The 26,390-nt window shown below is 34.8% G+C and overlaps 1 protein-coding gene across 2 annotated transcripts in view; it reads left to right on the forward strand.

Moving 5' to 3' along the window:
* The window catches only part of HOOK1 (hook microtubule tethering protein 1), a 93,688-nt gene that overhangs the window by 39,080 nt on the left and 28,218 nt on the right, over nucleotides 1–26,390 (forward strand). For both annotated transcript variants that reach the window (XM_023730593.1, XM_023730594.1), the window contains 9 exons: nucleotides 1,393–1,443; nucleotides 3,041–3,173; nucleotides 8,065–8,132; nucleotides 9,476–9,538; nucleotides 11,628–11,711; nucleotides 13,960–14,126; nucleotides 21,941–22,081; nucleotides 23,180–23,381; nucleotides 24,227–24,337. In XM_023730593.1, coding sequence (XP_023586361.1) covers nucleotides 1,393–1,443; nucleotides 3,041–3,173; nucleotides 8,065–8,132; nucleotides 9,476–9,538; nucleotides 11,628–11,711; nucleotides 13,960–14,126; nucleotides 21,941–22,081; nucleotides 23,180–23,381; nucleotides 24,227–24,337 — 1,020 coding nt within the window. The remainder of the gene's footprint in view (nucleotides 1–1,392; nucleotides 1,444–3,040; nucleotides 3,174–8,064; nucleotides 8,133–9,475; nucleotides 9,539–11,627; nucleotides 11,712–13,959; nucleotides 14,127–21,940; nucleotides 22,082–23,179; nucleotides 23,382–24,226; nucleotides 24,338–26,390) is intronic.

Raw genomic sequence — 26,390 nt, forward strand, 5'->3', positions numbered from 1 at the left:
AAAGCGTATATCACAAATTGCTGGCGCTCTGGAGCCCCTCAGGAAGAAGCAAAGATGGCGCACAGAGCCAGGCACTTGAGTGAAAGGAGGGGGAGGTGGCGAGAGGCAAGCAAGAAATGAAAAGAAGCAGAAAAAAAAAAGCAACACTAGCAGCCAACAAATGGCACCCAGAGAGCCGCCCGCGGGGGTGTGTGGAATCCAAGCAGCCGGCGCTTCTCAGTCAAGAGACTGTGGCCGCAGGAAGCAGAGGAGGCCGAGCCAGGGCGAAGAGGGGTGGGGGGTGGGAAAGCGCACTGCAAATTACCGGCTGTTTTGTCTCCCGCTGGATGCTCCGTGAGGCTGCTTTCTCGTACCCCTGTTTTCTGGTCTCCGATAGGAGTCCAAGATGGTGGATCCGCGCTGTATTAGCTGGTAGGGGACCTCTGCATGAATCTCTCCTCTCTCTCCGTTCTCTGTCAGTTTTCTCACTCCATTTGGTGCTTGGCTGAGTTCTTTGTCTCTTCATTTGATGTTTTAGGGTTTCAGGATTGTTGTATTCTCTGTATGGCTTAGTTTTTCGGATCTTTGCTGTGGAGGGACGGCGTGGTGCTTCTGCCTAGAGCACCATTTTGCCGGAACTCCCCCAGGAATTTTTCTTTTCTTGTAAATTATTTTTTTGTTCAATCTTGTTGAGTTTTACCCATATGCATGCAAATTGATGTTTAGCCAAAGACTCAAAGGAACCATTATGCAGATATCTCGAATTCTTTCTCTCTGCAGTTCTCACCTCCTCACGTGTCTCTCCTGCAAATTCTAGCTTCCTTGAGCTCCTGAAACTTTTCATATCTGTGTCCTCAACTCAACGAGAACATCAGGCTTTGCTTATTAGTTTCAACCTCCCTGTTCCACAGTCTGAAAACTGTTTCCAGACAGAAAGCTGGGACTAGTGTAGGGCCTATCTTTTTTGCTTTCCTTTTCTCAAAGTAGAATTCTGTATTTTTTGTTGACTAAAGTTTGAAAACGGTTGTTCCTTGTATTTTGTCCTGTTTTCTGGTTAGTTGTGGTAGGAGAGTGAGTCTAGACCCTGTTAGTTGCTCATGACTGGAGGTAGACATGCTCATAACTAAATCTTTAAAGTGGACACTTGAATTCATTGTGACTCACTTTAAATAGAAGCACCCTAGTTAAAATATGTAAGCATGAAGACTTTTTTATTTTCAGTCCACCTCTGATTAAATCTCTGATGTTTAAAAAATACCATGTACCTATATTTGTAAAATTCTAATGTTAAGTTTTTATTTCATTTTTTTAATCAGGGAAAATTTTTTATTATATTTTACTTTGGTGTAAATTTTCTTTCATTATTAATAGCAAACAAGGATTTATTTCTTATTCTTTTTTTTCCCTCATTAGGCTAGTAATTTAAAGAAGGTCCTTCAAGGAATCATGAGTTATTATCATGAGGTATGACTATCTAAATACAAAATGCTTTATGATAACTACATTGACACTGAAAATTGACTTGGCTTTTTGTTTATAACATTTTACTGTATCAGAAAGTATTACTGTTGCCATTTTTAGAATATTCAAATTTTTTAAATATATTGATTTGTAAACTAACATTGCATGTATATGTATGTAAGCTTACATATACACACATACTCTTAAAATTATTTTCTCAAATAGGGTTTACCTTCATTTTTAGATGATTTGATTTTATACAATAGTATAAAGTAGACTTTGTTATTAAATTAATTTTTTATTTAAATCATTCTCTTATTTTGACATCTGTTTCCCAAGTAAACAATAGCAAAGGTATATTGTAAGATTTTGTTTGTGCAAGTGAATTAAAAAAATAGCTAAATGAAAGTAGTATTAAAGTCACATTAGATAGTACGTTACTGAGGTAGTTTGTTTTTTCTTCTTCAGTATCATGAACAATAGTCTGGAAGAGTTATTTGATGTAAGAAGACTCTTTGTCAGGCAGCTTATTGTTTAATGATTGAAACCTTTTTGGTTTGGTTTTGCTATGAAATACTTTATTTTTTAAAGTTGTCACACAATTTAACCTGTAATTTATTCCAAAAAATTTTAAGGGAACTCTGAAAATTTTCAATTCATTAATGTATAAAATGCATTTTGAAGCTTTTTTAAATGCCAACAAACCTTTTTAATAAGTTAAAAATGTGAAGTATGAGACCAGGAAAGATTAATCCATTAGATTATTTGTTCATTAGTAAAAGTGTGACAATTTATATTGTAGTTCTCTAGCAGTTGATTATATTTCCAGATATTATGGCTGTCCTTTGATTTAACATAAACCTTTCTTTATTTAATGGATAATCTTAAATTTTGTCCTAGTAGATCAGGCCAGAGGCTCCTTCCCTCAATTAAATAATTCTCTTTGACAGTGTCATCAAATGATACTTGGTTAAAAACTGTTTTAGTTGCTTTTGGTTGTTTACTCAAGATTTTGGGAGGTTGACAGAAGATTGCTAACTGGTTTTAATCAGTAATCATGGATTTATCATTGTTAGTTTATCTGAGTCTTTTCTTGAACCTATTTATAGTTTATTCCCCTTGTGATAATCCAATGTACAGTCATATGCTGTAAATGTCTGTTCGGGCGATGTCCGACCGCAGATACATCTGAGGTCCCATAAGGTTATATATAGTGTACCTTTTTATGCGTAAAAAATATTGAAGAAACATTCCAGATACACTAAAACATCTTTAACATAATAATATAGTAATAATAATAATAATGTGTTGATGTGCATTACAAAGTAGTGCCCGTGTGTTGTTATGAACTACTGTATGTACCTTGAATTTTTAATATATAATAGGTTTTATGGGGATTAGTTCATAACTACGGGTTGTAAGTAAGTCAGACATTCATAACGCGGCACTGCCTGTGTGTATAATACGGTGCTCACACAACATCCAAATCACGTAATCTCCTATTTCACAGAACGTATCATGGATGTTAAGCGACACATGACTGTAGTTATTTCTTTGTAACCTGCATAACTGAGTGATCCTGACTTGTTTGTTATTGCAGTTTTTGGGGCAGCAGATTTCTGAAGAACTTATCCCTGATTTAAACCAAATAACTGAATGTTCAGATTCTGTAGAACTTGGGAGATTGCTCCAGCTTATTTTAGGTTGTGCAGTCAACTGTGAGAAGAAACAAGGTAAGTGAATTTCAGTCATTTGAGATTCTAGAAGCAACCTTATACAAAGAAGAGAAAATTTACTATTACAGCTTGGCAGAAGTACTCTGGAATGTAAGCCAGGAGATCTGAATTTTAGCCCAGCTCTGCCATTAATAAAACCTTACTATCTTGAGTATCTCATTTGTATCTAGATTCCAAGTTTCCTACTCAGTGGCTAATTTACATGCATTTTACTTTATAACTCACTTTAATACATTTAGTGCTTAGAACATAGTGGATACTCAATACATTTTACTTACTGATTTGATTCATTATTTCACTTTTGAGATAGAACTTTAGATTGTTCCAGTTTTTTTAAAAAAAGAATGCAGTTCCTGAATTATAACACAGCCTTCTTCAGATGATATTCTGCTTTTTTCAGAAGAATGTCTGTCAAATTTGTACTCCAGATAACCAGTCTGATGATATAGATGGAATTGTTTCATTATATTGGTCTACCCAAACATAGTGATTCATATCTTGCTGAGTACAAAAAGATTATTTTGGTAATATATGAAGAATAAAATAATTGAACAGACCTCCATCTACTTACCTCAGGTGCTTACATCAGTCTGGGTGGTGAGATTTTTAACACTGATGTTTAGATTCATGATTTATCCAAACTTGGTCTTAGTATGTCACCTTTATAACAGAATGTTTGGTGCTTAAATTTGCAGATACTTCTATTTAGCACCTTAGAAAACACATTTAACTTTATCTAATTAATTAGGGAAGTATATGAGACAGGGTAAATTCAGTAAGAACAAATTCAGAGAGGAAAAATAAAATATATGAAATCACTTATAGTTAATTAAACAGGAAAGGGTTGGGTATCAGAATATATTATATAAGTCTATTTCTCTCATTATTATTACTTTTTTTGTAGGATAAGTCAGTACTTCCTCATAAGCTTTTATTTCTCACTCATGATGTGAAATATCTACATACTGCAGTTTTCATAAAAGTGAGGGACCTTTGTTCGTGAAAAGCTTAGACTTCCTTAAATGTTTTATCATGAATTTCAACTACTGATTCATTTGTAAATCTAGTAATTTTCTGTTAGAATTGTGATCTTTATTATTTTTCTATTTTGATTACTGGTGATTTGTACCTTCTTTTTGCTTGATGAATCTTACCAGGTCTGTCAGTTGTATTAGTTATTTTTCATGTTGTTGTTGCTGTTAGGTGCTGTCGAGTCAATTCTGACTCATAGTGACCCTGGGTTCAACAGTATGAAACACTGCCCGGTCCTGTGCTATCCTCACAATCATTACTATGTTTGAGCCCATTGTTGCAGCCACTGTGTCAGTCCATCTTATCGAGGGTCTTCCTCTTTTTCACTGCTCCTCTCCTTTAGCAGGTATGATGTTCTTCTACAGGGACTGGTCCCTCCTGATAACATGTCCAAAGTATGTGAGACGAAGTCTCGCCATCTTTGCTTCTAATGACCATTCTGGTTCTATGTCTTCCAAGATGGATTTATTCGTTCTTCTGGCAGTCCATGGTATAGTCAGTATTCTTTACCAACACCATAATTGAGAGGCATCAATTCTTCTTCGGTCTTCCTTATTAATTGTCCATCATCACATGCATATGAGGCGATTGAAAACACCATGACTTGGGTCAGGCACACCTTAGTCCTTAAAGTGATATCTTTGCTTTTTAACACTTCAAAGAGATCTTTTACAACAGATTTACCCAGTGCGATGTGTCCTTTGATTTCTTGACTGCTGCTTCCATGGGCATTGATTGTGGATCCAAGTAAAATGAAGTCCTTGACAACTTCAGTCTTTTCTCCATTGATCATGATGTTTCTCGTTGGTCCAGTTGTGAAGATTTTTGTTTTCTTTATGTTGAGGTGTAATCCATACTGAAGGCTGTGGTCTTTGATCTCAGCAATAAGTGCTTCAAGTCATCTTCACTTTTAGCAAGCAAGGTTATGTCATCTGCATGTTGCATGTTGTTAATGGGTCTTTCTCCAATCCTGATGCCCGGTTCTTCTTCATATACTCCAGCTTCTCAGATTATTTGCTCAGCATACAGATTGAATAAGTATGTAAAAGGATACAACCTGACTACACCTTTCCTTACTTTAAACCACACAGTATCCCCTTGTTCTGTTCGAACAACTGCCTCTTGGTCTAAGTATAGTTTTCCTTATGAGCACAATTAAGTGTTCTGGAATTCCCATTCTTCACAGTATTATCCATAATTTGTTATGATTCACACAGTTGAATGCCTTTGCATAGTCAGTGAGACACAGGTAAACATCTTTCTGGTATTCTCTTCTTTCAGCCAAGATCCATCTGACTTTAGCAGTGATATCCCTTGTTCCATGTCCTCTTCTGAATCCGACTTAAGTTTCTGGCAGTTCCCTGTTGATGCACTGCTGCCACCACTTTTGAATGATCTTCAGCAAAATTTTACTTGCGTGTGATATTAATGATATTGTTTGATAATTTCCACGTTCTGTTGCATCACCTTTCTTTGGAATGGGTACAGATATGGATCTCTTCCAGCCAGTTGGCTAAGTAGCTATCTTCCAAATTTCTTGCCATAGATGAGTGAGCGCTTCCAGCGATGTTTGTTGAAACATCTCATTGGTATTCCACCATTCCTGGAGCTTTGTTTTTCCAACACTTCCTACAGTGCAGTTTAGACCTCTTCCTTCAGTACCATGAGTTCTTCATTATATGCTACCTCCTGAAATGGTTGAGCATCGACCAGTTCTTTCTGGTACAGTGACTCTGTGTATTCCTTCCATCTTCTTTTGATTCTTCCTGTGTCATTTAATATTTTCCCCGTAGAATCCTTCAGTATTACAACTCGAGGCTTGAATTTTTTCTTCAGTTCTTTCACCTTGACAAATACCGAGTGTGTTCTCCCTTTTGGTTTTCTATCTCCAGGTCTTTGCACATTTCATTAGAATATCTTCTTGAACTGCCCTTTGAAATCTTCTGTTCAGCTCTTTTACTTCTTTTCTTCCTTTGGCTTTAGCTACTTGACATTAGAGCAACTTTCAGAGTCTTCTAACATTCGTTTTGGTCTTTTCTTTCTTTCCTGTCTTTTTAATGACCTCTTGCTTTTTTCATGTATGATGTCCTTGATGTCATTCCAGTGCTATCCATAAGGTTTTTACTAGCCAGTTTTTTTCAGAAATAGACTGCCAGGTCCTTCTTCCTAGCCTGTCTTGGTCAGGAAGCCCCGCTAAAACCTGTCCACCAAGGGTGACCCTGCTGGTATTTGAAATATCAGTGGCAGAGCTTCCAATGTCACAGCAACACACAGGCCACCACAGTGTGACAAACTGACAAACACATGGTGGGTATTTTTCATAGAACCAACTTTTGACTTTGAGTCTTTTTTTCCCCATTATTTAATTTCTGTTCCTATTCTGTACCTCATTCCTTCTATTTTCTTATGAACTAATGAATTGTTCTTATTCTGTCATCTTAATTTGGACACATAGTTCATTAATGTTTAGCCTCTCCTCTTTTGTACTGTGACATTTTAAATTACAATTTTCCTTGAAAGTGATGCTTTTGTTGCATCCTGTAAGTTTTGATATGATATATTGTATTTTTATAGTTTAGTTTTAAGCATTACTTAGCAATTTTGTTGTCATATTTTTTAAAAGGAAATTGAGTTTCTGGATATATAAGTAAAAATTTAGCAAGTGGTACATATAAGGAACTTTCATTTTTGTTATTTTAAAAAAACAGTTATCTCATTGGATTTATTTTTGGAGGTATTGTGTATTTTCTTAATTTTTAGGAGGGAGCAGATAAGTGAAAAAGAATTTTTAGTTTAATTTATTTAGTTAAAATTTAAAAAGAAAACAAATCCAGGATATAATGAATTTTCACACCTTTGTATTTTTAAGTAAGAATTGATTCTGAAGATGAATCAAAGTACTGCAACAATTTCAGTCTTTAAAGAATGAATTGGTTTGGTTAACAGTACTGTGTTTATTTTGGTGAAAAAAATGATTATTTTTAGGAAGGTTTTAGCAAACTTGAAACACTTTTATTACTCAGAAAATACATTTAAACCATGTAATTGCCAGTGCCTTCTCTAGTTCTTGTTTCTTTTTCATAACACTTAGTGGTCAGGTGCACACGAGAATCGATCGGAATCTTTGCCCAGTTCTTGGCTTTACAACTAAATGGAGGACTTAGAGAACTTTTAGAGGTTTCCTAGAAGAATCATTAAAATAAAAACGCATTGAAAAATGATAAGCCCTTAAAACGTTTGGAAATTTGTTTAGCTGGAGAACATACAGTTCACGTGGATTAAATCTTCATATCTATGAAGGACTTTTTCTCATGATTTCTCATTTCTTATTGGGACTGAATCACTGTAACTTACTGCATGTGTGTTTGTGGTATGCTGGAAGGAACTCCTTGCAGTGAGACTTAGTGAATGGCTAGCAGGTATTTTCAGGAGGCCATATAATTCCCTTCTTTGAAAGCCTTTCTGGAATGAACTAAGTAGGTGGTAAAATGTAACTTTCTGGGCCTATGATTTTAGGGGTTCACTTAATACTTACGAATTCATCCAGTAATACTGAATATTTAACAGAAGGCAAGAAATTTGTAATTGTTTTAAGGTTGCTATTAGAGGTTTTCTTCTTTAAGAAAAAAGAAAACATTAAAAAATGTTTTAACATAAACATTTTTTAATGTTTATGTGAGTATTTTGTATACTGCTTATTTGTTTTAAGTAGATATATTTGTTTTAGTGGAAAAATAATCTGTTTGCGTAAAGGATTATCTGTGGTAAATTAATTTTGGATTCTGTTAGTTGGATGTCCAAGGTACTATGGGTAATGAGTAGATTTTTTTCATATCTGATTTTTTTTAAATCATAGAACATATTCAAAATATAATGACATTGGAAGAGTCTGTTCAGCATGTGGTCATGACTGCTATCCAAGAGGTAAGTTATATCATGTTCACATATGCATGAAAAGTCTAAACCAAATTATAGAAAACTTCTTGCAGATTTTATGAATGTGTATTTTTCTGTTTGTATAAACTTGCCCTTTGCAGCAAGTTTCCTTACCTTTAGCAAGGGTGTCGTCTTTTCTCAAAATATCTTAAAAGGCCTTCAAACCCAGTTTTAATATCTCTACATTTTAAAAGGTAGTTGATAAACTAATATTGTTAAGTTCCTTTAAATAACTTCAACTAAGCAGGATAAACAACCTCCGCCCAGATGGGAGTTTCCATTTCTTCTCGTTTTTTTTGTTTTAGTTAGAGCAATCTTTTCTGAGATTACAAAGCTTATATATATACCAAATGCATTTCAGGATGTTAGATCTGTGAGCAGATATGCAGGCATTTGGATTTTGGAGCAGGTTACCCAGATTGAAGCCAATCCACTTATCCTAGTTAAGCGAGAAGAATTAAGAATTTGTGATTCAGAGGGTTGATTCTTAAATTCAGGGTAAAAGGCTGAGATGAAGTGTTGTGAAGGATTACTGAGAAAAAAGTTTGGACTGGGCATGGTTTGGAGGGAGACATACAGGACTTCAGCAGTCTGTATGTTTGGCATTTGCATTGTTGGTTTGGATTCAGAGTATCACACATAAATAAATCTGCCTTTCATATGCAAAAAAATGGAGCTCTGGTGGCACAGTGGTTAAGAACACAGCCACTAACCAAAAGAGCTGCAGTTCAGATTTACCAGCTGCTCGAGGGAAATCCTATGGGGCAGTTCTACTCTGTCCTGTAGGGTTGCTGAGAGTCAGAATGGACTTAACAACAAGGGGTTTGGTTTTTGGTTTGGTTCATATGCAAAAAAAGGTTATTTTATAGGATTTTTTTTTTTTTTTTTCCATGTAGTTATAACTCCTACTTTTAAAGTGACTTCTCAAATTAGAAATTTTGCCATATCAGTCATTTTAAGGCTCTATTTTAAAAGTGTTAATTTATATATTATGTGAGACAGTCTTTTTTTTTTTTAATTTAAAACATTCAGTTTTATTTAGTAATTTATTTTTTAGAACTTGGGTTGTAATTTTCAGTCCAAAAAGTATTTCAAATCTGTCTACATATTAAAGCATTTTTTACTTAGAATGTCTTCACCAGTACAAAGTTTTAACATTCTATTATTTAGCTTAAACTTCTGATAAAATATTTATTTGAATTCTAAGAGTCATCTGGTTAAAGCATGGAAAAACTAAATATAGATGATTTTATTGCCCATTCAAGTAAATATATTTTTCTTGCATACACATTATACTATTTGTACTTAATTTTACTATTTTATTTTCCTAGTTGATGAATAAAGAAATGTTGAACTCTTCTACAAATGATGCTGTTGGGGAATTAGAGCAACAGGTGAGTATTTTGGTATGTCAGGAAAATGTTGAAAACAGTGATATAGTTCTTTGCCAATTATTATCATAGAGTTTACATAGATGATCATCTAAAAGAACATTTTCTTCCATGAATTTTAAATTGTTTATTCTGTTCTGTCATCCCAGTTGAATGTTAAAATGCATTCCTTCATGAATGCCAGTGGTATAGTCCCCAGATATTTTGTGTTCACGGTGGAAGAGTTGAGTGTAATTGAACTTTCTATCTCTTGTAACACATATTTGGCCTGTGCTGTGTGGTCAGCGAAAAATAGGAAGACCCTCAACGAGATGGATTGACATAGTAGCTGCAGCAATGGGCTCAAACATAGCAGCAATTGTGAGGATGGCACAGGACCGGGCATTGTTTTGTTCTGTTGTACATAGGGTTGCTATGAGTCAGAACTGGCTTGATGGCGCCTATGAACAACAACATGTGGTTATGTAATTAAACAGTAGCAATTTAAAAAAAGAAACAAAAACTTAAGCTAAACTTTAGTTTATCCAATGAGATAACATAATTTTTGTCACGATAGCTATCATTTCTCTTGATGTTGAAGAAATAACTCAAAGACCTGTATTCAAGACTCCTTCCCTGGTTATATTACATTACTGTTTGACATGGGGGAAAAAGCATTCCTCTTGTATAATTTAACCTGGGGTGTAGGAGAAAGGGTAAGAGGAGAGATAAATGCCTCAAGTACTGTTCCTGTTATAAATATTTTCGGACATCTGTTTCTTCATGAGTGTCACTAGTCATCTCAAAAAATATTTCAAGTTAAAAAAATTGCATTGATTAAGGGTAGGGTTGCACAGCCGGTTATTGTAATTGCTGTCGGTAAGCTGTATACCTGTAAAAAGTTGAATTGGCAAAAGTTGTGTGATAGATATATTTACAACAACAACAACAGCAAAAAGTAGTTGCTGAGGCTACTTATGTACAACCAAAAACCTCTTGGGATTTGGTTCCTTTGTTTAGAGGTTTAGGGTCATGGTTTCATGAGACATCTCGCTTAATTGGCCTTATAACATGTTCAGTGCTTTTGTTCTATCTCCTAGTTTTTTGCATAGTGCCTGGGGTCTTAAAAGCTTGCAGGTGGCCATCCAGGGCACAATTGGTCTGTATTTGCCTGGAGCAACGAAGGAAGACGGAGAGTCAGGAGTGGGAGGAGGATATAGAATGCATGGCTAATTGCCTCCTTGAACAACTACCTCCTTTGACCTGGGACCAGAAGAAACTGAATGGTGCCTGGATACCCTTACTGAACATTTTGATCAAAGATTATATAGAAGAATCCTGATCACAAGGGGAAAAATGTAGAATAGGATTTGAAATTCTCATGGACACCAGACTTTCTGGAACCATGGAGGATAGATGAACCTCTGAAGCTATTCCCCTGAGATAATCTTTAAACTTAAACCAAAAATATCCCCAGAAGTCTTCTTAAAACCAAACAGTAGTTTAGCTTAACTAGTAAAGAATGTCTGCCTTGAGCATTGTGCTCTTTTAAGAACTTTACATGGGATCAAAGTGACAGCGCAACTTGAAAGATTAGATAGGAATCTTAGGAGGCAGTGAGTTTATGTTAGTGGGGAAGGAACATCTCAGAAAAGGAGGGTGAAAATGATTGCACACCTCAAAGATGGTAATCAGTGTCACTGAGTTGTTCATGTAGAAATGGATGAATTGATGTATATTTTGCTGTTTATATTCTCAACAACCACCACAAAATAGAAAAAAAAAATTTTTTTCAATACAGAGTTTGTTTAAGTTAAAACATGCTGTGTTCTTTCTCATTTTTTTCTGTGTTGAAGCAGAACAGTGCTTCTGCTACTACTGTTTTGGCTAAATATTTCTCAAGGATTTACATGAAATTTTTTTCTGTGGTACCTTACCCATAAATGTTAATGAAGCTGCGTAAATACTGTTCACACAAAGATGACAGATTTGATAATAGGTAAATTTAAAATTCATTTCCAGTATCAGTGTATGTGTGTGTTGTGAGACAAGTATATTTTTCTATTTGTGTCAAAACATGATTTACTAAGAATTGGGACATTTTATATTTCAGCTTAAAAGGGCCTTGGAAGAACTTCAGGAAGCACTAGCAGAAAAAGAAGAGCTGAGGCAAAGATGCCAAGAACTAGATATGCAGGTATGGAAAAGAAACCTAGTCTGAAAAAACATCTTTTTACATTAGTAAAAGTTTTTTATTTTAATTTACTCATTGACATAGTGTTTTGGAAACTGGGTTTCATTCCATGGAGGGATCATTAAAAGGATTTGTTCTAGGTTTAAATATTCGAGCATGAGTATTATAATTATTTTTCTCTGAGAGTTGAAAATTGCTGGTCTATTTTCTTGCCCTCAAAAAGAACAATTGAGAAAATCTTTCTAATTGTAGAATTTCAACTGCTAGATGAAGCCTTCATTTTCTCTTTTGTAAAACGGGAAAATTTACTTCTTAGGGTGTTTGTGAATATTAAATGAGGTAGTTTATAGAAGCATGTAGAAGTGCCTGACACCCGGTATATGCATGTGCATTCTGTGTGTATGTATATTACATTGCATTGCATTATATATTCACACATGTTCATACACAAACAAACTTGGCACAACAGACAGCAGTTAGTGGTTAAAGGGTGGGTGGACTGTTGACCAGGATACCTATATTAAGAGCCAGACCTTGTTACTAGTTGGTTGTATACTCTTAGGAAAATTTACTTCAGTAAATTTACTTCAGTTTTTTCTTTTGAGAAATGGAGTGATAATAGTGTATGTCTTTTAGAGTGGTTGTAAGGATTGAATGAGTTAATATATAGTAAAGCACTCAGAGGAGGGCCTGGCACAGAAGCACTGTGAATGCATTTGTATCTGTTGTTACTGTTGTTATATGAAAGTACAAATGTGAAGGTTGTACAATAAGTCTTGAAAAAGGTACTGAAAAGATTAAATGACCTTCATTATATGCTGTATGTAAATTGCTTTTTTTTTCACCCCCTCTAAATAATGAACTAAATAAATAGTTGACTTTCTGAAAGCGTGAGGGCAAGGAAGTAGGGTTGTGGTAGCATTGTCCTGGCTGGACGTGGTAAATATGTAAAATAATAGGGCTGGGTAATCAATGTTTCTAAAATGTAAGGATTGTACACTTAGGATTGTACATGACAGGTAATAGTCACTAACTTGCTTGCATGAGGAGATCGATGCATGCCTTGAATTTAGGAACAGAAAGTCGTTTCCTCATGTCTGCCTAGGGCCAGGTTCCCCAGCCTTTGTTTGTATTCTTCACTTTGAGGACAGTGTTGGTAACTTGATTTTAATTGCCCGTTATTAGCTCACTTTGTCAATATGTGTTTCTTAACTGGAATGATCTAATTGCACCTGTTGAAAATATAAATAGCAAACTTGTCCAGTAATGTATTTGGAAGTAATGATAGTCATCTTTTTTAATCAAACTAATTCATGTTAAAATCATATGTAAACTTCTGGTCTCATGAAATGTCACAGCCTTAGCTGTAGAATTTTAAGGATGTTTTTAAATGGAAAGAAATAGAGGCAAGGGAATCATGCTTGTTTTAAAAGTATGAGTAAAAGAAATCTGTCAGGTGTTGGCATTTGATATGGTTGTAAAGTCGCACATTTGTTCGCATTTTAAATGATAAGCAGTCTGTGCAAATGGATACAGTACAGCTTTTTGTTATTGATTAATTAACCAAAAGGGATTGTCCCCTGAATATGTGATGTATGACTGAGAATTTTCTACTGTGAACCAGAAATGATAACTTTGTGCATATGTGTGTGTATTTTGCAAGGAGCCCTGGTGGCACAGTGGTTAAGTGTTAGGCTGCTAACCAAAAGGTCGGCAGTTCAAATTCACCAGCCTCTCTTTGGAGTTATATGACCAAACCTGTTGCTGTTGAATCTATTCCGACTCATAATGACCCTGTGGGACAGAGTAGAACTCCCCCATAGAGTTTCCAAGGAGCAGCTGGTGGATTCAAACTGCCAACCTTTTGGTTAGCAGCCGAGCTCTTAACCACTGCGCCCCCTGGGCTCCTGCTATATAACAACATCCCCAAAATTAGAAAGTTTATACATAAAAGGGGAACAAATGAAATTTTTGAAGTTCATTAGTATGTCAAATTTAAGAAGCTTAGAAATAACCTTTTTCCTAAAACTCAGACCTAACATTTTGAAGATGTGTTTTGTTCATATATGTATTACTTTTGATTTTATTTCTTTTGTTTGATTCAAACCTCGTGGATTCAGAATTCCAGAATTAGAAGTATCTTTAGAAATCATCAAATCTGATTGACCAAGCTGCTTAATGACTTGGTGAGAATTAGACTCTGAATAGCTTTTATGCTATTGATGCTTATACTTGTGTATTTGTTCTTTAGGTGACTGCACTTCAAGATGAAAAGAATTCACTGGTATCTGAGAATGAGATGATGAATGAAAAACTCGACCAGTTGGATGGCTCTTTTGATGATCCAAATACAATGGTTGCAAAAAAGTATTTTCATGCACAATTACAACTAGAACAATTACAGGAAGAAAACTTCAGGTAGCATTTTCAGTAGAAGTCATTCTATAGAGTTCTATCTATTAAACAGGTAGCTAAAACATCATATGAATATCAACAGCTAATTATTAAGCATTAGTAAGCGTGTAATTCAGCTACCAAAGATACCAAGTGGGATACGAAGTGATTCTTGCCCTCACAAAGCTTACAGTCCAGTTAGGCAAATGTAATACATATGTAAAAAGAAAACAATTCAAAATAACATATGATACAGCCCAAAGATTATAAACAAGTACAACAGGAGTTCATAAAAGGGAGTGATTGCTGAAGCCTGGGGAGGATAGGGAGTTTCTTATACAGGAGAGGGAACCTGAAAATAAATGGAAACATATAAATGTTAAGTGAAAGAGATGCGTTTCACTTTTTAATAGTCTTTGAAAATAATGAATGTGCCCATTCTTAACATTGATTGTCCCTTGTGTGCTTACCGCTGATCCTTTTCCATGGTAAGTGTTTGAGGGCAGGCACTCTAATTGTACTTTACGTATTTTTTTATTACTTTCTTTTGATATATTTTCAAACTTATAAAAAAAAGTTGCAAGAAATTTCGAGGAACTCCTTTATACCCCTTTCTCAGATTTAGCAATTATTTTATGTTTTCCCCCGTTTGCTTTATCATTCTCTTTATGTATATAGTCATATAGATAATACATATCTTTTCTCTGAACCATTTAAGGATGAGTTGGAGACATGCACCTTTACCCCCCTATACTTCATTGTGTGTTTCCTAAGAACAAGGACATTCTCTTACATAAACACAGTATAGTGATCAAAATTAGGGAGTTTATCATTGATAATATCTAATCCACAGACTATATTTAAATTCCATCGATTGTGTCAATGTCCTTTATAGCTCATTTTGGTTCATAATCCAGTCCAGGAACTTGCATTGCGTTTAGTAATGGATTTTTATTAATAGAGTATAAATCTGTTACTATTATTTGTTTTGATGCTCAGATTTTCCCAGATTTGGCCAGTAGGAGGCCTTCTACTTGGTTCCTGTGTCCTTTCAACATGTTGCCATCGTTTTTTTGAGTGCTTTCTTACTTTTTGGCACAAAGATATGTTCCCAACTCATCTCATCCTTTCGGTTTCCTAACTCTGGAATCAGCTATTTCTTCAAGATTCCCTCCTTCCTTTTAGTGAAGGACATTATTTGGAAACAAAGATCTATCCTGCAGCTCAACTTTTTGTATCATTGCTTCTAGACTACTTTGGAGGACAGAGCTAGGAGAGATACTTGCATAGCCTCATACCCGCCCATGTTCACACTTGCCCACATTCACACACTCAAATATGTGCGTGTATCTATAATTATTTTTGTATTTAATTTATTTTGTATTTAACTATCAATATGAATAATGAGCTTACCTAAATTTTAGTTCAGCACCTCAGGGTTCATCCTTTCCTGCATTACCATATTATAACTCTCTTCTCTAGCAGTGAGAACCTGGTCCCTATTTCCCTCGATATATTTACTTTTTTGCTCAAGCCCAAACACACAGAAAGTAGTTTCAGAATTGCTAACCCATATTTCTGTAAAAAGCAAACTATTACAGGGGTTCAGTACGTTTCCCTTTTTTTTTTTTAAGATAACATTTACATATAGTGAAATGCATGAATACTGAATACAATTTGTCGAGTTTTGACAAATACCTACATCTATGTAACTTACACATTTATCAGTATAGATCATATCTATCAGTACAGCAAATTCCCTCTTTCCACTTCCCAGTCAGTCTCTTCCTGTTAGAGGCTAATTACTCTTCTGATGTTTTTTTCACTGTAAATTAGTTTGATCTAAAACTTCATATAAATTCGATTGTGTAGAATGAACTCTTTGGTGACTGACTTCTGTTGCTCAGCATGTTTGTGCGATTCATCCATGTTGTTGAAAGTATCAATAACTCGTTCTTTTTTATTACTGAGTAGTATTTAATCGTATAGAATTATTCCATATTATACTGCATTTTGTTTATACATTTTTCTTTAGATGGAAATTTAGGTTTTCAGTTTTGGGCTAATATAAATAAACCTGTTAGGAACATTGGAGTATATGTGAATATATTTTTTCATTTCTGGTGGTCAAATACGTATGCTGGTATTATATATAGTAGGTCTATTTTTAATTTTAAAAGATACTGAGAAACCATTTTCCAAAGTGGTCATACCATTTTACATTCCTACCAGCAGTGTGTGAGAGTTCTAGTTGCTCTGCCTCCATTCCAAAATTTGATCTTATCATTCTTTTTAATTTTAGCCATCCTAGTGGATATTTAGTGATATCTAATCGTAGCTTTAATTTGCATTTTTCTGATAATTAATGATGTGTTGAGCTCCTTTTCATGTGCTTATTGGCCATTTATATATCTTAATTTGTAAAATGGCTTTTTACACTGTTGACCTATTTTTAAATTGGGTTGTTCGTCTTTTTATTATTGAGTTGTAGGAGTATTTTTTAAATATATGTATTCTGAATATAAGTCCTTTGTCAGATATATGTATAGTAAATATTTCTCCCTTTCTGTGTCTTGCATTTTCATTTCCTAAAGGTGTTTTTCTAAGAGTAAAAAGTTTTTAATTTAGATGAAGTCTAATTTATCAGTGTTTTTAAGATCAGTGGTTTTTGTGTACTGTCCAGGACATCTTTACCTACTCCTAGGTCATGAAGATACTAATATTTTTTTTGTAGAACGTTCATAGTTTTATTTTTTACGTTTAGGTCTGCAACCTATCTCAAATTAAAATGATGTGAGTTGTGAGAGTCCAGCATTATTATTATTATTTTTCCAAATAAGTATCTAGGTGTTCAGCACCATCTGTTGAAGAGTATTTTTTAGCCCTCTTGAATTGCTTTGATGCACGCCTTTGTCACAAACAATATGACCATAGAATTTGGGTCTTTTTCTGGACTTCCATTGATCAATTTGTCTGTCTGTATGCAAGTATGACACTGTCTTGATTACTATAGCTTTGGTGTAAGTCTTTTGAAATTACGTAGTATAAGTATTGCACCTGTATTCTTTTCAAAATTTGTTCTAGGTATTCCAGATCCTTTGAGTTTCCACATAAAAGTGAGAAGAAGCTAGTCAATTTCTATAAATATACATATTGGGATTATATAGATTTTATGTAATTGATATCTTAAATGTATTGAGTTTTCCTATGTATGAGTATGGCCTTTTCATTTATTTAAGTCTTCAATTTCTCTCCGCAGTGCTTTGTTGTTTCAGGGTAGAATTCATCTTGTATGTCATTTGTTAATGTTTTTCCCAAGTATTTTATGGTTTTGATGATATAAAAATACAGTTAAATTATTATCCAAAAGTTTGCTGCTAAAATATAAATCTACAGTTGATTTTTATACATTGAGACTTGTGTCTTGCATCTTGTGTCTTGAAACAAATCATGCAAAATTTCTTAATTTGCTTATTCTGTATTTGTTTGCATAGAATATACTACGAAATCTATAATCATCTCACTAATAACAGTTTTAATTCTTTCTTTTATTATTTCCACCTGTTATTTATTTTTTTTGACTTACTGCAAGAGCAGACATTCTTGTTTTGTTCCCAATCTTAAGAGAAAATGTTCTCTTAAGTACCATCAAATATGCTAGCTGTAGGTTTTTTTAAGTGTGTACTCTTATTAGATTGAGTAAGTTCACCTTTATTTCTAATTTGCTAAGACTTTTTGTAACGAATTGGTGTTTATTTTTGTCAGATTATTTTTCTGTATCCTGAAAAGATCATGTGATTTTCTTTTTATTGTTTTAATATGATTGGTTGATTTTTGATTATTAAACAACCATATATACTGGACATAAACCCCTTTGGTCATCTTTTATTATCCTGTTTATATATGGCTGGATTGGGTTTGCTAATACACTGAAAGAATTTTTATGACTATGTTCATATTTTTTCCATTTCAAGTGTTGTTAGGGTTATGGTAATCTCATAGAATTAATTGGGAAGTATTTCTTCTGCCTTTGTTTTCTAAGAGTTAAAGAATATTGTCTGTTAAATGCTTAATAGTATTTTGTCAATAAAACAATGTGAACCTGTAGTTTTCTTTGTGAAGGGACTTTTAATAACAAGTTTAATTTCTTTCATAGTCATAGGACGTTTCAGATTTCTGTTTCTCATCTTGTGTCAATTTGATGAGTAGTATTTTTAAGATAAATGTCCATTTCATCTAAGTTGTTTAATATATTGGCATAAGATTGTACATAGCAGTCTTTTATTGTCCTTTCAGTTACTGTAGGATCTGTAGTGATATCCTCTCTTTCATTCCTAATACTGGTAATTTGTGTTTCCCTCATTTTATTGATTACTCTTTTTATTTGTTGTTGTTGTTAGGTGCCATCGAGTCACTTCTGACTCATAGCGACCCTGTGTACAACAGAACAAAACATTGCTGTGTTTGAGCCCATTGTTGCAGCCAGTGTGTCAGTCCACCTCATCGAGGGTCTTCATCTTTTTTTGATGACCATTCTACTTTACCCAGCATGATGTCCTTGTCTAGTACTGGTTCCTCCTGATAATAAGTCCAAAGTATGTGAGACAAAGTCTTGCCATCATCGCTTCCAAGGAGCACTCTGGATGTACTTCTTCCAAGACAGATTTGTTTGTTCTTCTGGCATTCCGTGGTATATTCAGTATTCCTTGCCAACACCATAATTCAAAGGCATCAATTCTTCGATCTTCCTTATTCATTGTCCAGCTTTCACAAGCATATGAAGCAATTGAAAATATCAAGGCTTGGGTCAGGCGCACCTTAGTCCCCAGAGTGACACCTTTGCTTTTTAACACTTTGAAGAGGTCTTTTGCAGCAGATTTGCCCTATGCAATACGTGATTTGATTTCCTGACTGTTGCTGCTTCCATGGCTGTTGATTGCGGATCCAAGTAAAGTGATACCCTTGACAATGTCAGTCTTTTCTCCATTTATCATAATGTTGCTTATTGGTCCTGTTGTGAGGATTTTTGTTTTCTTATGTTGAGGTGTAATCCATATTGAAGGCTATAGTCTTTGATCTTCATCAGTAAGTGCTTCAAATCCTCTTCACTTTCAGCAAGCAAGGTTGTATTATCTGCAGATCGCAGGTTGTTAATGAGTCTTCCACCAGTCCTGATACCACATTCTTCTTCATACAGTCCAGCTTCTTGGATTATTTGCTTAGCATTCAGATAGACTAAGTGTGGTGAAAGGATACAACTGTGATGCACGCTTTTCTTGATTTTTAAACCATGCAGTATCACCTTGCTCTGTTTCAGTGACTACCTGTTGATCTAAGAACAGGTTCCACATGAGCACAATTAAGTGTTCTAGAATTCCCATTCTTTGCAATGTTACCCATAATTTGTTATGATCCAAACAAGCAAATCCCTTTGCATAGTCAATAAAACACAGGTAGACATCTTTCTGGTATTCTCTGCTTTCAGCCAAGATCCATCTGACATCAGCAATGATATCCCTTGTTCCACATCCTCTTCTAAATCCAGCTTGAATTTCTGGCAGTTCCCTGTTGATATACTGCTGCAGCTGCTTTTGAATAATCAGCAAAATTTTACTTGTGTGTGATATTAATGATACTATTTGATAATTTCTGCATTCAGTTGGATCACCTTTCTTTGGAGTGGGCACAAATATGGATCTCTTCCAGTCTGTTGGCCAGGTAGCTATCTTCCAAATTTCTTGACATAGACGAGTGAGTACCTGCAGTGCTGCATCCATTTGTTGAAACATCTCATTGTTATTCTTTCAGTTCTTGGAGCCTTGTTTTTCACCAGTGCCTTCAGTGCAGCTTGGACTTCTTCCTTTGGTACCAGTGGTTCTTGATCATATGCTGCCTCCCGAAATGGTTGAGCGTTGACCAATTCTTTCTGGTACAGTGACTCCGTGTGTTCCTTCCATCTTCTTTTAATGCTTCCTTTGTTGTTTAGTATTTTCCCCGTAGAGTCCTTCAGTATAGCAGCACCATGCTTGAATTTTTTCTTCAGTTCTTTCAGCTTGAGAAATGCCAAGCATGTTCTTCCCTTTTGGTTTTCTGTCTCCAGGTCTTTGCACATTCATTATAATATTTTACTTTGTCTTCTCAAGCTGCCCTTTGAAATCTTCTGTTTAGCTCTTTTACTTCATCAGTTCTTCCATTTGCTTTAGCTACTCAATATTCAAGAGCAAGTTTCAGAGTCTCTTCTGATACCCATTTTGGTCTTTTCTTTCGTTCCTGTCTTTTTAATGACCTTTTGCTTTCTTCAAGTATGATGTCCTTGATGTGTTACCACAACTCATCTGGTCTTCAGTCATTAATTTTCAATGCATTAGAGCTATTCTTGAGATGCTCTCCAAATTCAGGTGGGATATACTCAAGGTCATATTTTGGCTCTTGTGGACTTGTTTTCCAGTATCAGAGCAACACAGAAGCCATCACAGTACAACAAATCGACAGATGCTTGGTGGTTACTCCTAGAAACCAAAACCCATTGCTGTTGAGTCGATTCCAACTCATAGCAACCCTATAGGACAGAGTAGTACTGCCCCATAGAGTTTCCAGGGAGTGGCTGTTGGGTTCAAACTGCTGACCTTTTGGTTAGTAGCAGAGATCTCTTAACCACTGTGCCACCAGAGCTCCACTCTTCCTAGAGGTTTATTATTTTTATCTTTTTCAAAACATGCTTATTTTATGGCTCATCATATGTTTCATTATGATGAATGTTCCATGTACATTTGTAAAGAATATGTATCTTGCAGTTGTTGGCTGAAGTGTTTATAAATGTCAGTTATATCAAATTGGTTAATAATGTTCATATCTCTTCTATATTTTGCTGGTTTTAGTTGCCATCGAGTTGTTTCTTACTCATAGTGACCCCATGTAGCAGAGTAGAACTGCCCCATAGGGTTTTCTGGACTTTAATCTTTATGGGAGCAGATTACCATGTCTTCCTCCCATGAAGCTGCTGGGTGGATTCAAACTGCCAACCTTTTGGTTAGCAGCCGAGTGCTTAACCATTGCTCCTTAGTTCCATCAATATTGAGAGACTGGTATTAAATCTTTGTGTGTTTCTACCTTTGGTTCTATCAATTTTTGCTTCATATATTTTGAAGCTGTTACTATGTAACTACACTTATTATAATGTCTTTCTGATGAATTAACACTTTTGTAAATCTGAAATATCTCTATATTTGAGCTTTAGTTTTTATACAGTCTGTTATCTTCCTTTTAATTGCAATATTCAGTCAGTTTATCCCTTTATATAATTATTGTTATAGTTTCATTTAGGTTTATCATTTTGTTGTTAATTTTTTCATTTTGCCCATGTGCTCTTTTGTTCTTCCTTTCCTGCTTTCTTTTGGGTTAGTCAAATACTTTTTTAGTATTTGATTTTAATTATTAGTTTTTTTTGTTGCTATAGGGTTTGAAGTATTCATTCTTAATTTATCACAGTCTACTTAGAATTAACATTTCACCATTTTACATCTTGTGTGTATGTTTGAGTAGTTTTCATTATGTATCTTACGCATTTTATCTTCCTAATTGGAAATTAAAATTTCTGTTAGCAGTTGAGATAAAACTAAGCACAGTATTTCAGAAAATGAAAATTCAAAACATTAAGTTTACTTCTCAAGTCTGTTTCAAAACCAAGAACCCAAAAGTCTATTTCTTTAGTCTTTCTTCTTTTGAATGTAGAATTTTAAGTAACATTTTAAAAGTGTATCTTCCTTAGTAAGCCCATGTTTCTGTTGGGGAAAAAGCAATGTAAATTACATTATTCTTATTTGTTTTCTTTATGTAAGGCTTGAAGCTGCAAAAGATGATTACCGTGTTCACTGTGAAGAGCTTGAAAAGCAACTAATTGAATTTCAACATAGGAATGATGAATTGACTAATCTTGCTGAAGAAACAAGAGCCCTGAAAGATGAAATAGATGTTCTTAGGTATGGCGTGTCTAAATATAATTATGTCGCTTCTAAGTTATTGCTTAGTAAATTTGGGTATTCTATATTTTAATTAGGGATTCTTAGGGTTATCACTGGTATATCAAGTTTGATCAGTTTTGATCTGAACTCTTAGTTTCTACTTCTTTTATGCTTGCCTCTAGTAATTGCAGTTTGAGGATAAGATTCTGTTCTTGTTTAGACATTTTCTTACTAGAACCCATAAACCCAAAATGATACCTTTTTTCTTAGACTTTTGTAGCTGAGTTACTTTCAGATATATTTACCTTGGCATCCCTGTAGTCATTAGTATATTTTGTGAAGTATTGTGTAAAGAAATGAATTCTCACAATCGATATTTTGGCATTTGACAAAATATAGAAAACTATAGGTAAGAATCCTAATATTTATTTCAGGGAGAATTGTCTTTCACAGTTTTGTGAAATATTACTCAAGCAAACATATTATCCACATGATCTTCGCATTTTCTGTTAATTTTTATTAATTAGCAATTTCTTTTGCAGTTTTAATGCCATTTTGGGAAGAAAATCTTTATAACCATTTGCATCTGCATGTGATTTGAAGTGATTTGGTTTGTTTGTTTGGGTTTTTTTTCCCCCAGCTCCATTGGTAAGGTAACCACAACTCTTAAGGGAAGTATTTTTTGTTGACAATCAAATTTATAAGTTGAATCAACTTCGTAAGTATATCAAATACCTAGAATAAAATTATACTAAATGACACGCACAAAGCAAGGTTGGCCCATAAGCTACGGAGGCGTTCAGAGACACTCAGTTGTATTTACAAAACCATTTTTTTTTAATACAATGTGCTAGTAAATAAAATAGTTCGATAATTTGGCATGTCAAATTAGGAGTATTCTTATTTTAGTGTCTTTATAACAAAAAGATTGAACTTTCCACTGTTTTTAGGCCTGAGTTTCCAAAGTTCTTGCTAAGTTTGGAGTTTCCAGTTCTCTTTCTTTTTTTGCTATAGCTAATTGATAGTTTGTTTGGAAGATTCATTTTATAGCCTGAATAAATTGTTATGTCTGTTTACTGGTTGTTATGTAATAATGTTTGGTTTTTATTATTATAGGGCTACCTCTGATAAAGCAAGTAAACTGGAGTCAACAGTTGAAATATATCGTCAGAAACTACAAGATCTGAATGACCTTCGCAAGCAAGTGAAAACTTTACAAGAAACGAACATGATGTATATGCATAATACAGTCAGCTTAGAAGAAGAATTAAAGAAGGCCAATGCAGCACGTACACAATTAGAAACATATAAAAGGCAGGTAAGAAAAAATTGTAATCGATAACATAGAAAGATCTCAACTTTGTTTTTCTATTTCATCCTTCAAGAATGATATAAAACTCCAGAAGCATTATATATAGTCAGCTGTGAAGTTAATATTATTAAATATTTATTTGTAATTTTAATTCAAATTTTGATAATTGCGTTTGAATTATATTAGTCGTTTACCTTTCTATTGCCTTCTGAGCTTGTGTATTTTTTTTTTTGACACTGTACTATTTATTAGCATTTCAGGTAACCCGTGGTAAACGCATTAAAAATGGAGCTCTACACTAGCATATTGTTTTGCCATTTATCATACAACCTAGAGAAACATTAGAGTAGGAGGCTGGTATTTTTGACTAAATTATCATTTGAGTACTTTAAAATTTATACTAATTTTTCTTATTTATACACTACTTTCCACAAATATTTAGAATTTAACTGTAATCTTAGCATAAATATCTTATTTCCATGTCAGTTCCTCATTTACTCAACTCTGAAAAATTAAATATCAATATTGCAGGTAGTTCCCAACTTACGATGTGTTCGAATTACGACAAACCGTATTTACGAAAGTCTGTTTATTATATTTTTTTACATCGTATTATTATTAGTAATATGTACTACATACAGTTTTAAAATGTATCTGTAAGTTTGTATGTAATTTTTCCAACCCCTAAAGACAAAGATCAGATTTATAAACATACTAATAATAAAAGACAATAATAATGAAAACTAAAAAAAAAAAAAAAATAGAAGACATCCAGCTTACATCAGAACCGACTTACTAAGGTTTTGTTGGAACCTTATTTTGCTGAATTTTACTTTTATTTTTGACAAAAGGTTCAAGATCTTCACATTAAACTTTCCTCGGAATCCAAAAGGGCAGACACGCTAGCTTTTGAAATGAAGCGACTTGAAGAAAAACATGAAGCTTTAATTAAGGAAAAAGAGGTAAACATGAATTGTTAAGCAATGTCTTTCTTCTTTTAGTTTTAAACTACCTTTGCTGTCCTTTGAATGGATGTGACATCAGTCAGTCCCTCTGTCTTTCCCTAAATTGAATTGTTGGTGTAAAATAAAGTCTTGTAAAAGTGACTATCATTTTTTCGTTCAATTTTACCAGCTTCCTTCACAGGGGAAGATGAAGTCCCAGATCCAAGGTCATATGTCTTGGTGCATGTTTTTCTAACTCAGAACCTCTCAACTTTTTGAGAGCAAGGGCCGTACAGCTTTATTGAGATACAATTTGCCTACCATAAATTTCACGCATTTTAAAGTATTCAGTTCAGTAGTTTTTAGTATATTCACAGAGTGTGCCATCACAATGACTTTAGTACGCTGTCATCACTCCAGTAAGAAACCTCATACCCGTTCCCAGTCACTGTCCTCCCCCTCAACTGTAGCAACTGTTTGTCTACTTTATGTTCCTATGTTATTGTTGTTAGGTGCCGTTGAGTCAGCTCCAACTCACAGCGACCCTGTGCACAAAAGAACAAAACACTGCCTGGTCCTACGCCATCCTCACAATTGTTGCTATGCTTGAGCCCATTGTTGCAGCCACTGTGTCAATCCGACTCTTTGAGGGTCTTCCTCTTTTTCACTGACCCTCTACTTTACCAAGCATGATGTCCTTCTCCAGGGACTGATCCCTCTTGGTAAGATGTCTGAAGTATGTGAGATGTAGTCTCACCTTCCTGGCTTCTAAGGAGCATTCTGGTTCTGTTTCTTCCAAGACAGATTTGTTTGTTCTTTTGGCAGTCTGTGGTATATTCAATATTCTTTGACAACACCACAATTCAAAGGCATCAGTTCTTCTTAGGTCTTCCTTATTCATTGTCCAGCTTTCCCGTGCATATGAGGCGATAGAAAACACCATGGCGTGGGTCAGGTGGACCTTAGTCCTCAAGGTGACTTCTTTGCTTTTTAATACTTCAGTGAAGTCTTTCGCAGCTGGTTTGCCCAATGCAATGTGTCTTTTGATTTCTTGACTGCTGCTGTCATGGGCGTTGATTGTGGATCCAAGTAAAATGAAATCCTTGACAACCTCAATCTTTTCTCTGTTTATCATGATGTTGCTTATTGGTCCAGTTGTGAGAATTTTTGTTCTCTTTTTGTTGAGGTGTAATGCATACTGAAGGTTGTGGTCTTTGATCTTCATCAATAAGTGCTTCAAGTCCTCTTCACTTCAGCAAGCAAGGTTGTATCATCTGCATAACACAGGTTGTTAATGAGTCTTCCACCAATCCTAATGCCTCGTTCTTCTTCATATAGTCAGGTTCTCGGATTATTTACTCAGCATTCAGATTGAATAGGTATGGTGAAAGGATGTAACCCTGATACACACCTTTCCTGACTTTAAACCATGCAGTATCCCCTTGTTCTATTCCAACGACTGCCTCTTGATCCGAGTACAGATTCGTCATGAGCACAGTTAAATGTTCTGGAATTCCCATTCTCTGCAATGTTATCCGTAATTTGTTATGATCCACACAGTTGAATGCCTTAGCATAGTCAGTAAAACACAGGTAAACATCTTTGTGGTATTCTCTGCTTTCAGCCAGGATCCATCTGACATCAGCAGTCATATCCCTGGTTCCACGTCCTCTTCTAAATCTGGCTTGAATTTCTGGCAAGTCCCTGTTGATACACTGCTGCAGCTGCTTTTGAATGATCTTTAACAAGATTTTGCTTGCATGTGATATTAATGATATTGTTTGATAATTTTCTCATTCAGTTGGATTGCCTTTCTTGGGAATAGGCATGAATATGGGTATCTTCCAGTTGATTGGCCAAGCAGCTGCCTTCCAAATTTCTTGGCATAGATGAGTGAGCGCTTCCAGCGCTGAATCTGTTTGTTGAAACATCTCAATTGGTATTCCGTCAAATACTGGAGACTTGTTTTTCACCAGTGCCTTCAGTGTAGCTTGGACTTCTTCCTTCAATACGATCGGTTCCTGATCATATGTTACCTCCTGAAGTGGTTGAACGTCGACCAATTCTTTTT

This window comes from Trichechus manatus, unplaced genomic scaffold (genome assembly GCF_000243295.1).
Source record: "Trichechus manatus latirostris isolate Lorelei unplaced genomic scaffold, TriManLat1.0 scaffold00003, whole genome shotgun sequence".
Taxonomy (NCBI): domain Eukaryota; kingdom Metazoa; phylum Chordata; class Mammalia; order Sirenia; family Trichechidae; genus Trichechus; species Trichechus manatus.